Source organism: Aspergillus pseudotamarii (genome assembly GCF_009193445.1).
Source record: "Aspergillus pseudotamarii strain CBS 117625 unplaced genomic scaffold BDV38scaffold_50, whole genome shotgun sequence".
In the NCBI taxonomy this organism is placed as follows: domain Eukaryota; kingdom Fungi; phylum Ascomycota; class Eurotiomycetes; order Eurotiales; family Aspergillaceae; genus Aspergillus; species Aspergillus pseudotamarii.
In genome coordinates this window covers 192,140-207,956 of record NW_022475064.1, presented here as the reverse complement: position 1 = coordinate 207,956, position 15,817 = coordinate 192,140, and the positions used below count along the sequence as shown (strand labels likewise).

Genomic DNA, 15,817 nt, shown 5'->3' with positions numbered 1-15,817 from the left:
ATATATCTGTATGTATATGATGTATATTATCTCATGATAACTTATTACAGAGGATTAAGCGAGTGTCAGTCATGCATGGATATAGTTTAAATCAGACTGGAATAGAGGTTCTAGATTCGGGACTGATTTATTAGACTCTTAGGGTTATAGAGTCCTGATATATGGTTTTGAGTGTTACGCATTAATCATTCTGAAACATGGTTCCAGGTACAGGATTTAATCTACTATCTCTCTCTCTCTCTCTCTCTCTCTCTCTCTCTCTCTATATATATATATATATAATCTATCTAATCTAATCTCGATCTAATCTCAATTTATATTCTATGTGTATAGTTTTATGGGAGAAAAGTTGGATCAGTGTTGGCTCCGAGTCTTCTCACTGTTATATCTTGATGTACTGGATTACTACTATCTTTGTATATTCAGTAGGTGGGTGATGTGACAATATGATCGTGTAGCTGTTATGTATGTATATTGGGCAAAAGTAGAATCATACACCCGAGTACCTCTAAATAGACTTATCCAGAATATAACTCATCTCTAGTAATGAGTAGTCAGTCTGCTTAAAAGAATCATTGAAACCCCAAACACAGAACCATTCAGATCACAACTACCCAAACCACAAGATATCCTATCAATCCTATACAAATGTAATGGATCACACAGTAACCACCAAACCAAGAAACGCATACAAAGCACAAGCATCCCAAGCAAAACCCAAGTATTGCACCCCCAACCTGAACACGTCATACTAAGTCAGATTAAAATCGACAAGCTTCTTATTCCTCGTGGAAATGGTTGCACGGCTTTTGGTTGGGTGAGTCATGGGCTAGTTAGTCTTTATCAAGACTACAACCGGAATTGGAACGGCTTTGCTGAATGAAGTAGGTAGATAGGGACTATATATTTCTGGTTCGGTCATTTGGAGGGAAGGAAGGGTGTATGCGTTTTAATGAGATGTTGTATTGTTTGGTTATTGGATACTCGAGGAGGCTTGATGTGAGCATTGTATGTTGTAGGTGCTTTCTATGGGGTCAGATATTGGGCTTTGATGTATACATTTATACTTGTACTTGGCGTTTAACGTGGGATTTATGCGAACTGTGCTTTTGTGGGGGGCGGGTCTATGAGGAAGTCATTGTCTTTTTTCCTTCTTGTTAAAGGTTTTATATGGTATGTGATGGTGAGCGAACCTCAATGTACAGTATTTGAAACTGGATAACAGATGCATGGGTATGTTCGATAAGGGACTTATATCATGGTCGTGAAGGGTTGGTAACGTAAGATAGACATGAATGCCTGGGGTTGGAGGCAAGTAATTGCGGCCTCGGGGCCTGCGATCGAGATGGGATTAACATGGTTGTATGTGGTGGCAGGATTGGCCTGCTTGAGGTAGTAGGTCACTACTAGTGCTGGGATATGTCATCTTGGGAGATTGAATAAGGAGAGAGTATCTAGTTTGTTAATAACTCAAGTCACAGTACATAAGATCGAACGCAATTGCAAAAGGTAGTTGTGAAGGTCAACGGTTGAGTTGTTCTCTAGACTTGGTGTATTACCCAAATAAATTAAAGCACTCCATAATGTACATAAACCAATGCAGACCGAACAGCTGAAAGACGAATACCTCCCAAATGTAGAAAACCGAATGTAGCTTGCAGGTTATTAAAAAAGATAGAGTTGCAGTCTATCGTCATGCTATCGTCGTAACTCAACACGTCCGACTCGAGGGTCGGTCGCTATTAGAATGATTAAAGGCCTTGAAAAAAATAGTTAGAATAGAGTCGAACTGCTAGATAGACGGCTGCGAATGACCTCGGAATCCTTGCAATGCACAATCGCTCAGGTGTGAACAGCTCGTCGACCCCAAGTACCAGCCCTCGGAGATCAACTGTTTCTCCACTTCCAGCCAGTACTTCGCTTTGCCGCCAGCTCCAGTCTTCAGATCCAGATCACCGAGACGGATTTCAACCGTTCCCACTTCGTCGCGCGACATCTATATCCGTTAGAGGACACTCGCCAATAGCAAGAATGACGTACCTTGATGAACATCGTGCAGTCTCGGAGGGTCATTGCGAGTGACTTGTCCCGAGACTGCGCCGGCGGGCCGTGTAGCCCAACATCGCGATGTGCTCTTTGATGAGCGAGAAGCTTCTGCATTGTCCCATTCCAATACAGCACTTTCGCCAACCGCTTCGGGTCTTTGCAGTCCTTGACTGACCGAGTGGCCCGCAGGACGTTCTCGAACTTGTCCGAGACCAAGTCGAGCGGGCAGAATGATCGGTCTGGTTTCCCGCCCCTCGTCCATGCCTCGTGGTTCTTCATATCACGCATTGCGCAAGTACGACATCTGCGAGCAGTAGCCGGCGCCGATGGTGACTGTAGAAGCCACTTCGGTTTTAATTCGGCCAGAACCATTCCTGTGTCGTTGAAGGTGGTCATGTCGGTGATTAGAAGTCCGAACGGCTCAGTAGTGGCGAGATATACGCCTTGACGTCGTTTAGAACGACTGCCGTCCATCTCGGCGAGACGCAGTTGATCATTGCAATGCTGGACCAGTCCTCGTGGGAGGTATACCAGCTCCTGATCCACCAGCTCCTCCGGCTTGAAGAGAGGGCGGATGTTCTTGTCGAAATTTCGAGTAATCTCCTGATAGGGGATCCCGGAAGGTGTATCCTTTCGCAATCGAAGCAACTTGCCTTTGAACTCGGGTGGGACGCAATAGGAGTCCACCACCCCCGGCCCAGCAACATTAACTGCCAGCGGCAACTCTTTCTTCGATGCAATAGCTGACTTCATGGAGACGATGCGATATATCACATTGGCACCGCCCTCAGCCAGATAGACGAGCTGAGCCCCTATTGGGAGCTCTAATAAATTGGGCTTGGTCATCCGTTAAGTTGTGAGGCAGTGAACTAGAAATAGTTTGTGCGGAAGAACCATGGCCACAGCAGATTGCTTCAAAACACCTACAACCCCAGTAATATGGTGTTGAGAGGGTCGGGGGAAAGAGCCAACGAACGTTGTCAGGCGTCAATCCCTTGCACTTTAGGTGCGCTGCTACTAAATAGTTTCAGGAGCTAGCAGGGGGGGTGGTATGGGGCGCAATGGAAAAAGCAAGAGGATATAGTAAGTACACCGATGCAATGATCTCACACGGACGAAAGAGCCTCCTAGGAGATTGTAAAATGGCCCAACACCGCAGCAAAGCCTAGAATAAAACAGGATAAGGCGGTATCGCACTCAAACGCTACCGAGTATTTTTGGGCCTTTTTTTTTTGCGTCGGATTTTTTGTTCTTATACTGGCCAGAATTATTCTGGGGGGGGGAGGGGGGGCCCAATTCAGTTTGGACGAAAGTGGATACAACTTCCAGGGCAATTTTATATGACCTCTCAATACCGCTACACTACCTTTGCGGAGCGGATTGGCTAGGTTGGGACAGGGAGAGACAGGCGGAGGAGATTCACCTCAAGACAATGTCCAGCCGATAACGTTTTAGTGGACAGTCTCCGATCTAGTCTTTCAGCGTGGTGCAGGGTTCTAGTCGTATCAGCAGGCGTGGCGTTTGCCTTGGGAGCCTGAGGCGACTGGATTTGCCAATCAGATCACGTCTGCCGAGACAACTTCACCAGAGACTTTGATATTGTTTCCAGGAAATCACCTCGGCCGGCAGAATGATGAGTCGCATGCACCTTGCGAACGAAGTAACGTAGGTGAGTGGACTGCGCCAGTAGGAGTTGCGTCCGATGCGACCACGATCGTAAGGCGTCGGGCACACAGTGTGAATGCGAACCACTGACAAGCTACTGTGCTTAGGATAGAGCGATTTATACACAGCGTTGACGATAGGCGGTCAGCGACGCTGTACTCAACGGGACAGGCCAATAAATAATCCTCTGATGGATCAACAATCACGAAGAATAGAAAATTCTCCACAGAATCATGTGAAAGGCAGACCAGGCTAAGAAAGTAGTAGACGAACTATACGAAAGACTGCGCAATCGCAAGAGGTCAGAGCGACAGCGTGAGAATGTCCCAGTGGTTTGCCACAACCGCGATCACCGCTTCGTTTCTGGGCGAATGAGAGCGAGGAACGAAGATATCAAGGAACCAGAAAAGAATGTCGCACTTGAAGAATCAAGTGAGCGAGTAGAAAAAAAAAATGTAGTCCCCGTCAAAGCAATGTGTTTTTGTTTCAGAATAGGAGAAATGGAACCAAATAGTGGATTGAAAAGACGGGACGGCAGGTAGTTATTCGGTCCCTGTTCAGTACATGAGGTTGAAGTTGAGGTTTGACGTTCAATGCCTTACCCGTTAGAAAAGGGAGAAAAATCCCCTCAACAGGGCTGACGATCACGTCCAGATGTACAATGACGCAGGGTCTAGTTCGACAAGTGGATTGGAAGCGTGAGGGGAAAAAAATAAAAATAAAAGAAAAATAAAAAGGAATAAAGAGGAAGACCGCTAAACGGGTTAAATAAAATCAAATCGGTTCCATGGTTGGCAATGGCAGGTTTATTAATGCTTTTTGTCCGTGATGTTCGGTCAGCTTGGAGAAAGGCTGGCTGGTGATAATCTTTTCTAGCCTTTTCTTTTTCCTATCATATTGTTTACCCTCGGTTGTATCTTTAATCAATGTCAACATGTTTGTATCTCTCCCCTGGCAGTAAATATTCTGATTTGAAGGAACTGTAGAAGTTGCGAGAGGCATCGAAACCGCCGATCCCACTGATTAGCATAAGTCTGCTCCCAGGATCATTAGATTTGGACGGGGATCAGAGGTTTTAGTTGCAAATTTATTGCACGACGCGATCTGGGGTATGAATTTTTTTTTTTTTTTTAAAAAAAAAAAAAAAAAAAAAAAAGGAAAAAAGAAAAAGAACAAGAACATCGATATTTCATTAAGGAAAAAGCAACGGAGCGACCAGGCAAGGCTTATCCGACCAAAGACCATTTGTGAATGGAAAATTGCCCCGAATCAGATTCATCGTATATGTTTAGCAGATGTGGAGCCTGTTCCTGTCGGCCCCAATGAAGATGGTCATGACGCTTGAGGGTCATTAAATACTAGTGTTGATGGCTGAGTAGTGGGGGTGTTTTGTATATCAAACACATGACTTGATACCTTGTAAGTATAAACAGAGGTAAACATCTATGAGAACAAAAGATCAGGCAGATCAAGAAGAAATGAATGCCCTTGATCTTTTTTTATCTATAGATTCCAACATGGCCCTGGCAAGAATACCGGCTGAACAGTGAATTGATCAATAGATTACCCCTCCATGCATTAAATTTTGCCCCGCGTCTTAGTTTAACAACGTCAACATCACCAGACAATCCCAAGTCAATTCTTTTTCTCTCTCACAATCTCTCACGCACACAATTCTATTCATAGATTAAACTTTGATATTTCAATTCGAACCTGATTGATTATCCACTGTCCAAAATCACGCTATTAATCAAACTCGCAACACCCAACCGAAAAACCCACCCAGTAACACCACCGATCCAATGGCCTCCTCCGACATCTCTTCTATCCCAACACCAGCCCACTGCACCGCAGACTTCTGCCTAATCCCGGTAAGATCCGAATCTTCCTTCCAAAACCCTTCCATCAATCCCGACAACACCGGCAAAAACCAACTGTATACATGTAACCCGACCAACTAACCCAAAACCCACGCATTCGCTGTCCAGATCGGCACTTCCTCTCCCTCCGTCTCCGCCCAAATCGCCGACGTCCAACGCCTGATCGAGAAATCCGGTCTCAAGTACGTGATGCACAGCGCTGGCACAACCCTCGGTATGAAATGCGATGAAATGATTGAGTCCCACAACCCCTGAGCCCATGATGTGTTGTTTGTCCTTCTGGTATTGGTCCGATTGCGAAGCTGACGGTTGTGTGTCTCTGTGTGGCATGTTTAGAGGGGCCCTGGGACAAAGTTCATCAGGTTATTGGACAGGCACATACGGTTCTGCATCAGCAGGGGATTGTGCGCATCCAGACGGATGTGAGAGTTGGGTCGAGGTTGGTTCCTTTTTTTTTTTCCCCTCTGGTCTTTGGGGTTTGATTTGTGGGGCGTTGGGGTGCTGTGTGCGCCTTCCACCCCTCTTTGGCAGGTCGTGCGTTGTTTGTGGTGACGAGGGCTGATCTCGGGTGGTACAGGACCGATAAGGAGCAGTCGTTTGAGGATAAAGTAAATAAGGTACGGGAGTTGTTGGGGAAGGAGTAAGTGGTTTTGCGATTCTTTCTTTCTCGAAGGTGTATGATCTAGTTGCACTCGTTGGGAGATGAAGGTTTGTTCGGGTATATTCCATTTCTAGGTAATATCTGACAGGCTGCTACGTACATGGCATGATATGGTATGAATGTGGCTGGTATATATGGACAAACATAAAGACGGCTCATCTATATTCAAAAGTCAAGTCATGGCTTTAACCCAAAACGCCGATTTCCTGTGTCCCCGTGTACATGTGACTTTCCAATAATATCGACAGCGAGGCTAATCCGTAAATATTGCAGCCTCGAAAAGTAACAGCGCTGATTTCAAGCTCGTGCGTCGCCAATTAAAACAACATTAACATGGGGGATATGGGGGGGAGGAGAATGAAGAAACGAGATGGACGGATGTCGGAAGGACCTCTTCCGCTTAGAGCGTGATACCGCCGCCGAGGAGGCTGCCCCAATCGCCTCCCACCCAGACCCATTCGCCCATGCTGGGATTGGAGCCCAGTTTCGCGCTCTGCACCAGTTCAACCAGTCCCTTGAAGACGTTGGAGTAGGTGGAGGCGCCGCTGGTCTGGGTGGCGGCCGTTAGGTTGGTGCGGCCGACAGCATTGGTGACGCCGTTCAGGCTGTCGACAGTCTTGATGGCGGGGCCCTTGTCGAAGAAATCAACCAGGATGAAGGCTGGTTGGCGGCTGTAGGCTTCCTTGCACTTAGTGGCTGCATCGCCTAGGTTGCCGGTTCCGCCGGACGGCGCGTTAGTGGTCGACACGTAGCTGGAGTTCGGATACTCCAGGGTGAGAACTGTCTGGTAGAGGAAGTGGTTCATGAACGGCAAACGATTCGACGAGAGCGCAGACGACAGGTCGTTCTGGAGGCTGGATGGACGGTCGGGGTTGCAAGAAAAGTTGGAGGGGGTCGTTACGTCGTAAGGGTTCTCCCAGATGAAGGTGAACTCGTCCATGAGGTACGGGGCCACCGTATTCTTGGATGCATCCAAAGATGCTACAAATGTCATTAACCGAGTTCCATTGTTGATGAGACTTTCTAACGTTGGCCACGAGCTCGGCGCGGAAGTCTGGGAGGTCGGTGTATATGCATAGTCGACGAGGTTGGCGGTTTGGAATTGCGAATGGAGATCGGAGGCAGAAGCGTCGTCGGAGTTCACCAGTAACAACGTAACCACTAAAAATGGGAGTCGTCGTCAGCGCCAATCTTTGATTATCGACCAACAGGGAAAACAGGAATGAGGGTATAAGATGCATGATTAACATACCGTCGTTCTTGTTGGAATCCAACCAGCTCTTGATCTCGGACAACCACGTGCTCAACTTTCCTGCGTCCAGCAACTCACAACTAGAATGGCATAGATGCCATTCACTATCTTTCTTATGGACCTGAGCCGAGATCAAGCGAACGCCAGCGTCGAGCTGCACCGTAGTATTGAAATACCTGAAGTAGGGTTAGTAACCAAGAGCAGGGGTTGGTGGGATCGCCCTTCGTCAAACTTACTGATTCCCAGACGTCGAATAGCCAGTGGAAGCATCTCGTACAAAAGGACTGTCATGTGCACCCAGATGAGTGATCTCGCCGTAAGATTTCGAGCATAAATCGGGCGAGTTATTGCATGCCGTTTGCCGCGGGAGCACCGTTCCGGCAGCAGCAAAAGGAAGCAACGCTAAGAGGCCAAACCCTAGCATATTGACAGCGGCGGGATATGTTGATGATAACAATAAACAACCAGGGATGAGCGGCGTCAAATATGTAACGGGTGCAGTGGAAAAGGAGAACGAAGGGAGGTAGGTGGATATGTATGTACTATGCAATGGAACTATTGATATGACTAGAACACGATAGCCCGTGCGATATGGAGTAGCAGTACTGGCGTTGATGAAAAAAAAAAGAAATTGTAAAGAGGCTTGTTTGTTTCAGAGAGAAATCCCGACCAGTCTATGAATCTGATACAGAGATGAAGAAATTGAGGACCACGATCCAAAGAAACAAACCCCACTCCTTCAATTACAATGGATAAATAAAAAGTTGGACGTTCACCCAAGGCAACAACACACCGCTAGTGGATCTCCACTGGGAGGAATCAAGACGCATGTCGTCGATCGGGAGGGTGATAGTGGACCATGGGGACGGTATTTTATTAGGGACGGAGTCTGCTGGACGCGTTGCCTCTGCGACTATTCTTAGAAAGACAAGGCTTTGTGGTGACGCGCCATGCGTGGCTCAGCCAACCAATTAACCCTAATTTGGCCGTTGCTGTGGTCCCGACCCTTCCAGACGGGGGTGCTTGGCAATCATCCAGGATCAATCATCAGGTATTCCTCATAGAATGTACTACAACAAGTGGTTCTGACGTTTGTTTCGGAAGAAACATTCCAGTGGACAGATCTGAACAGGTGCAGTGCAGGAGAATGTTATCTAATCTATCTATCGCAGAGCAGACAAATCTATCTATATATTGTTCTGGTATCATTATCTCATACATGCTAGTCCCGTTTGGCACTATTACTATTATACAATTCTCTCATACGAGAGTAACCCGCTCCCTGTAGGTAAGCTGACCTCATCTTCTTGATCCTTCTCCGCCTCGTCCGGTTGGGAGGGTTTACCAACCCTTTAGTATCGCGAACCTCCCGGTCCCCAAACAAGGACGGCTCTCCCCACGCAAGATTGATATCTTCGAGGACTCGCACCACACTGTAAGGATTTTCGTGCCGCAACATGCGGTTCATACGACGATTGACCAACCCCTGCCGTCCGTAGAGTACTGCCAAGCGATGTCGGCAAGCCCGGCGGATCCATGCCACCGAGAGGTGAACCCCATTCTTTTCAAGTTCACGGAGAAGTACTAGACCGCGTACCCAGGGGATCAGGCTCTCATATGGATCCCCCTGCGTGACCATCCACTTCCGCTGTTGAGAAACCCGCGTCCTAAAGCCCCACGCGACGATGGCAGCCTGCATGTTTCGACTGAATATCTTGCAGAGTAAGGGGTCCCCATGCTGCTGTGGCAGAGCGCCTGTCTCGCGTTGAGATTTCTTTGGATATGAGACGACGGACCGGGTAGTGTTAGAGCTAGAAGAATATTGACGGGCTAGCCATAAACAGCATTTCCGGAGTTCGTCCCAAAGGTTGAGCATCCCTAGGCGCTTCAGCACCTCAACCCAGAGCTCCGTAACCGCCAAGTCGCCGTTAGAGGTGCCATGGCGTAGGGTGTGAGAAACAAACTTTATCTCTTTCGTAGCAGGAATATCATCGCGCCTAGGTGGTTTTCCCGGTGCCCGTGGAATGAGAACACGTTCGGCGATGAAGTCAATGCTCTCTTGAGACAGCGTCGCGCCGCGTAGGGCCATGTTGTCAACGACTTGAATCGCCATCTTCCACTCCCCGGCTGCCAAAAATTTCCGAAAATGAACGTTGGCAAGATCCGATTTGTCTTCGAATATCTGGCCGAGAATTGCTAGGGTTAGGTTGTACGGACGCCAGTCGCGGGCGACATAGTACGATAACAACAACGACTCTTGCAGTTGAGCGTCCTCTAAGACATCTGGATGCTGATCACTGTGAAGTAGATCGGACAGGAGGATATCACGGTTTTCCGTCGCTAACTTGCGCAGGAGGCGTACAAATACGCTGTTGCCTAATGAAATACCTGCTTTCTGAAGCTCCTGGAGTTTCTCAGCTATATCCTGGCAACCATGCGCTCGGATAGCCATCTCGCGTAGTGACTGAGGCCCAATGGTCGTCACGCCGAACATTCGTAATCCAGAGAGGATCATTTCAAACCTTAGAGCTTTTGTAGCGAACAGTCTGGCACCGAAGTCGTCCTTGAAAGGCTTCTCCTCTAGCCAGGCTTTCCCACGAGGTTCTGAGTGTTGATCCTCTGGCTGCCCTGCCACCTCATCTCCTGGGCCAGATTCGTCTTCGCTGATCGCTTCGATTTGGTCGGGGAACCGAATTCTGGCATAGTGATGGAGCTTCTGAATAAACCGAGGAGACCCATACTCATTAATGTGTCCGATGAGTGGCTGAATCTCCTCGTATGACTGCGGATGGTCACCTCGCTCGACAAGGAGTTTATGTATTCGAGGGGCATGGTCGATGCAGTCACTCTGTAGCACCGCGGATATGGCTTGGCCGTAAATTTTGTGGCCGTGTGTAGCACGGCATATCTTCTCGAAGGCCCTTAACCCCGCGGGAATCGAAAGACGTTGGGGCTTCCAGGGGGTGGTAGATGCAGTGCTGAATCTGTTGGAGGAATCTATAGCCGCTCGAAGGACACTCATGATATCGTTCGGACAGGATAAATGGGGATCTCGAAGCCGTTTGTGCCATTCCACTGCTTGCTGCGCCAAGCCACGTTCGAGGTACCCCCCAACGATACTTTCGTAGATCCTATCCCATCGCCTTCCTGTTTTGACCCATAACTCAAAAGCATAATCCGCCAGCTCCTTCAGTATAACCTCCTGTTTCAAACCCAAATCCACAAAGCTTTGCCAGAAAAAGTCCGCTGTGTCCCCAGAAACAGGAAGTTGTACTCCTTCCACCCGGGTCATCAAGCCCTCCCAGATATCCAATGTGCCTCTGTCTCCATAATGCCGTTGTCGATAGCGAAGCAAATCCTCCCAGAGCGCGAAGTCGTGCCGCCGGTTCGGGTCATCAACCAGACGAGTCCCTATGCCATCAGTGTGTCCTATATCCGACTCGAACTCAAGTTTTTCCGGCTGTAATAATAAGCCCCGTGGTGGGCTAGTAGCTTGTACACCAGTGGATGCATCCTTTGTCTGTCCGTTGTTTTTCGATCGTGTCTGTGGCGCTTGTATCTCATATACACGAAAACTAAGCGGTGGTCGCGCAGGTCGTGAACCAAAATCAGCACTAGCTGGTTGTTCTGATTCCACCGGCTGTGCACTTCGGTCTTGTCGCGAGGCTTGTCTGTAGCGTCGTAAACACTCGCATTGGTATCTGGATTCTAGCTGCTCAATTCCAATGGGCGCCGATATCAGAGAGTCGAGAACCGAGAGAGCTGATGGTCTCTTCAGTAATCGAAGGAGAGCCGGTCGCATGAGTGATAAAAGGAGAACGGTGGGGGGGAAGTAATTGATATGTTAATCATCCTCCTCACCTATACCTTATATGTCGAAATCCATAAGGGTCGAGGAGTAAAAGGAGTGGCCGTACTCGCCTCTGAAGCTCTTTGATACCGCGGACACTTTTTGGCAATGACGGAGACCAGTATCACGCTATGCTCTTCTAGGTTTAGGCTTTTCAAAAATCACATGAGAACATTCTTTACTAAGCAACGAACCTGAAAGGCGGAGCGATCAGGAAAGTCATGTGATATCCAACTCCCAATTCGGATCCACACCTCACGACATCGAATGATCACTGCTGCTGCCAGTCTTTCACCTGTCATTGTCGCCTCTGTCTCCTCAATTTCCTCAATCTTTCGCTTTCGCGCACCGCCAAAATGTTCCGCACCGCCCCTCGTATGGCCGGGTATGTACTTTTCAATTGTTACCTAAATTGCATATCCGCGCACAGATCTAGCAATTGAGACCCGATCCGCCGGTGAATTTGGTGCTCAATTGGTCGAATCATGCCTAGTCTTGCCTAGTCGACCCCCAATGAATATAGCCTAAGCTGATGTCTCAATTTTTGCTCCTCTAGATTCGTGTTCCGCGAGAACCGTGTCCCTTACTACCAGCGTCTTTTCCAGCAGCACGACGGCAAGCGTCAGTGGTGGAAGGTCAGTTGATCTACAGATTAACCCTGTACGATATGTCGGATAAGAAAGGCATCCTAATGACTTCGTTGCTGCTTAGACCGAGCGTAGCAAGTACGTCATGTACCCCTACCTCCTCTCCGTCTACGGCCTGGGTGCTGGTGAGTGCTATCTGCATATTCCGCATGCTTTGTTTGAACGCTAACTTCTTTAGCCACCACCTACGCTATGATCCGCATGGTCTTCGTTAGTAACCCTTCTGCTCCTTGGGCTATGCCTAGCTTCCCAGCTAAAGCAACCTACACATTGTGGGTACTCTGCTAACACTGTATACAGGGCCACAAGACCTGGTTCGGCAAGGAATAAATGAGGATCTCGCCAAGCTACATTTGTCCTAATATACAAAAGAAGAGCCTCGTTGCGATCGGCGGTGTATCTCTATTTTTTAAGATGGATTGGTTGAGAGGAAGATATTCAACGTTGTATATAAGATAAAGCTAGGGCGTCAATGTGTGGATTCTTTCCTCAACTCAATCCTTAACTTTATGGCTGAAAGCTTGCTGTGTCCATGGATAGACTATATTAATCTCGGATGATGCTTATATCCATTGCGTTTTCTAATAAACCATTCAGTAAGTTCCTCTCGCTTTGAGTGCGGGCGGCACTTGTGTGATGGTTCCCTCTATATAGTAGTAGGACAATAGCTAGACGAGACAATTATACCTTTATGTCTTGATTCCACTTATACAGTTAGAGAGAGCGCACAATGCCCATAGCTATAAACATCTCTCAGCTGACTCCGAATGATTTTCAAGAGGAGCTGCCTTATGGCTTAGTAAGCCATTTTGACGGCGATTGCATCCAATGGATGTTGATCGGATAAGCCACTGCATATCAATCATGTTCAATCGATACTAATAGAAGGCGACAAGCATCGCAAAGTACATAAGACTTTCCTACATAGCCATGCTATACATAGCACATACGGGCGCATTATTATTCACAGGTTCCGTTTAGTGGTCGAGTATCGCACTAAATCAAGTATATACTGGTATGCTACTCCACATTATATACACATTTGGTACCCTGACAGTTTCTCGCAGATATCCATGCCATAACTGCCAACGGAAATGAACCGTACATCTGCTGGACGGCCAGCAAAACGAGTGCGCCAGGCATGTGAGCCGTGCAGGTCAGTCCACTAACATATTTATACAATACAACAACTGAGTTAAATATCAGGCGCAAGAAGGCAAAATGTCCAGGAGAACAGCCAGTTTGCTCACTGTGCGCACGACTACAACAGCAATGCGCATATGCCGAAGAAGGAAGAAGATCACTAACAAATGGAGCTGGGGCTGGAGATCCCGTCCCTGTGCCATCTACTCCAGAGATAAAGATCTCTCAAGCTTTGGTAAGAACCGATCCGCTGGAGCTTTTAAAGCAGACCTGGTAACATACGCCACAGGAGGACCGCTTAGGCAGCCTTGAAACCAAGATGGGTGAGGTCCTGGATGCTTTAGGGTACGCCAATCACATTACGGCCATACCAAGGAACTACTAATATTTTCATCAGTCGGAATAAACAAAGAGCTGAGCAACAGACAACAATGTCTTTTATGCCACCTACCCTTGGCGGCTCCGTAACATCATCCTTATCATTGAGCCAACTCACACCTCTTCCGACGTGGGAAAATGTCCTTGCTATTGCAGAGCTGTATCTGCTATACTGCGACTCACAGCCTCTCCCTCTTTTTCATAGGGACAGCTTCCTCAGTAGTCTAGGAAATCGTGACCCGGAGGTTATTTACGCCATTCTTGCCTTGAGTGTCCGATTTGCCGAGGATCAATATCGCGACACCAATGATTTAGCAGCTCGCACCAGCGGTTATACAGAAGTGGCCCGCAGCTTAGTGATGAGACGGGTATCAGAAGGACCCGTTGAGCTTTCAACTTTACAGTGTTTATGCCTTCTGAGCTTAGTGGATTTCACGAGTAAGATAGTTGTTGAAAGCTGGCTTGTCTATGCTAACTGGACTTGTAGATGGAAATACTCATCGCTCGTGTATCCATAGCAGCCTGGCTATGAATTTAGCACAGTGTGCGAACCTCGCATCGGAGTCTCATGCTGTACTCTCGCCCGCGGCACGAGAGGAGCGCAGGCGATGCTTCTGGAGTATCTGCCTGCTCAAGCGCCTTCATGGAATGGAATTTGACTATTTGGATCTCCCAGATGGCAGCTTCCCATCTTACCCAGAGAGTCCTAGCATGCCGCAGTCTCGTTCACCAAACGACAAGACTGATGGAGCTCGGACTACTGATCTCAAGGATCAAGGCATAGTGGCCTATGTGATCATGCTCAGTGAAGTATTTGCGAAGACTGCTAGATATGTCCGCCGTCACGGGAAGCCAACCAACGTACCTCCGTGGTCTTCGCAATCAGAATACTCCAAGATAATCACACTTCAGATGGATCTAGAAACGTGCGTGCCGTATATCCATCGATTCAAGCCTGCTAGCTTATCTGAGAGGACACTCGAGGATCTTCAAGCAAACCGAAACTACTGGGGTCCGTTCTTCCTAAACCAGTGCCTGTATCATACCATCTTATGTCTCCTCAACCATCCACTTCTACTTTCGCTGAGCCTGAGGAATTTTCGAAGCACTATCCCTGAGATATTTCTGCAACATACCTCTGACCTAATATCAACACACACTACCTGGATAATACACTTTATAAAGTATTTTGAAGAGAAGTCGTTCATGGTTTCAGATCCGTTCCTTGGGTACAGCGCCGCCGTCGTGGCTACGATTGAATTACAGCTGAGCTTTACCGAAAACTCCACCATCCGTCAAGAGAAGCGTGACCGGTTTCTCACCTGCGTCAGCTTTGTACAGAAGCTGGGGGAGAAATGGCCGTATATGGCCCGATTGGTATGTCTTAGTGTATTGATTAGAGACAACAGGCTAACTGAGATATTTGTACCGCAGGCCGACAGATTACAACGTTTGGAAGATGCTGTCTCTGCTTCCTACCAACCCGAATCCGGAGTTCAAAATAAAAGTCTACTAATAGATCTCTCTCGTTTCTGGGAGATTCTTGAATACTCATCAAATAGCGACTCAGACTCTGCCAGACGCATGTTCGGCGACTCTTTATACTCGGAGCCTCCCACATTTGCCGGAGAAGTATCTCAAACATCTCCCCTACCCGAACCATTTCGACTCGGTCCCCAACAGGGACTTTCACCATCTCCCATGCCACAGTATGGTCTTCAAACTCCGTTCCCTACAGGCCCGCCGTATACTATGGAGCCAGGAAACTCACCGCGGCCTGATGTGCTAGACGACGAATTCTCAATTCTTGCTGCAAACTTCTTTTCCCAAGGACAAGAGTTCTTACGAAACTGTGACAATAGGGCGGGGATCGGAAACTTTTGATGCTGCGGTGATTTATCTTTCTCTTTTTCTTACGAAGTCAAGTATTTGTACATTTCAATAACCCTATTGTACTCACCCCGATTAGTCGGGTAGGTAAAATGTATATGAGTCTCCTAGAATAGCCACCGGCTTGGCTACAGTTATCTTTTGTCTTATTCATTCATTCATTATGTTTGGTCGTTATATAGCCTAGGTTCTCTCTTATATTACAGCTGACTTGGGAACAGGCAAGCAGAAAGCGGCCAAGAGACCAAATACCACTAGTGGAGGTTGATGTTGATGTTATCACACCGTGGCCCCTATTCCTGATATCTCAGCAGACACTGGCGTGCATTTCAAACGAGCCTTTGGTGTGGGGTACATGACCTTCACCACACCGTCACTGATCTTGAGGTTATATCAGGGCACAAT

General features: G+C 47.7%; 6 protein-coding genes across 6 annotated transcripts; 2 read left to right on the top strand and 4 right to left on the bottom strand.

The window, feature by feature from the left end:
* Positions 1-1,476: 1,476 nt before the first annotated feature.
* Positions 1,477-3,487, bottom strand: BDV38DRAFT_155172 (inositol-pentakisphosphate 2-kinase). The gene is made up of 2 exons (XM_032051698.1): positions 2,041-3,487; positions 1,477-1,996 (listed from the first exon to the last, which is right to left on the bottom strand). The coding sequence occupies exons 1-2, from the start codon at positions 2,890-2,892 to the stop codon at positions 1,793-1,795; spliced, it is 1,056 nt and encodes a 351-aa protein (XP_031910851.1). The 5' UTR covers positions 2,893-3,487; the 3' UTR covers positions 1,477-1,792.
* A 2,298-nt stretch (positions 3,488-5,785) lies between these two features.
* Positions 5,786-6,486, bottom strand: BDV38DRAFT_155129 (uncharacterized protein). The gene has a single exon (XM_032051697.1). The coding sequence runs from the start codon at positions 6,318-6,320 to the stop codon at positions 5,955-5,957; it is 366 nt and encodes a 121-aa protein (XP_031910850.1). The 5' UTR covers positions 6,321-6,486; the 3' UTR covers positions 5,786-5,954.
* On the bottom strand, positions 6,487-8,154 carry BDV38DRAFT_155128 (uncharacterized protein). Its single transcript, XM_032051696.1, has 3 exons — positions 7,741-8,154; positions 7,505-7,680; positions 6,487-7,413 (listed from the first exon to the last, which is right to left on the bottom strand). Exons 1-3 carry the CDS (start codon positions 7,926-7,928, stop codon positions 6,653-6,655), a joined length of 1,125 nt encoding a protein of 374 aa, XP_031910849.1. The 5' UTR covers positions 7,929-8,154; the 3' UTR covers positions 6,487-6,652.
* Positions 8,155-8,533: 379 nt separating this feature from the next.
* On the bottom strand, positions 8,534-11,426 carry BDV38DRAFT_254220 (uncharacterized protein). The gene has a single exon (XM_032055308.1). It carries the CDS (start codon positions 11,304-11,306, stop codon positions 8,727-8,729), a length of 2,580 nt encoding a protein of 859 aa, XP_031910848.1. The 5' UTR covers positions 11,307-11,426; the 3' UTR covers positions 8,534-8,726.
* Positions 11,427-11,710: 284 nt separating this feature from the next.
* BDV38DRAFT_285556 (cytochrome c oxidase subunit 7) lies at positions 11,711-12,331 on the top strand (the record flags this gene model as incomplete). The annotated part of the gene is made up of 5 exons (XM_032060512.1): positions 11,711-11,739; positions 11,911-11,989; positions 12,066-12,126; positions 12,180-12,211; positions 12,302-12,331. The coding sequence occupies 5 exons, from the start codon at positions 11,711-11,713 to the stop codon at positions 12,329-12,331; spliced, it is 231 nt and encodes a 76-aa protein (XP_031910847.1).
* A 764-nt stretch (positions 12,332-13,095) lies between these two features.
* On the top strand, positions 13,096-15,406 carry BDV38DRAFT_273327 (putative C6 transcription factor; the record flags this gene model as incomplete). Its single annotated transcript, XM_032057656.1, has 6 exons — positions 13,096-13,157; positions 13,208-13,379; positions 13,434-13,489; positions 13,542-13,960; positions 14,010-14,899; positions 14,957-15,406. The coding sequence occupies 6 exons, from the start codon at positions 13,096-13,098 to the stop codon at positions 15,404-15,406; spliced, it is 2,049 nt and encodes a 682-aa protein (XP_031910846.1).
* Between the last annotated feature and the right edge of the window lie 411 nt (positions 15,407-15,817).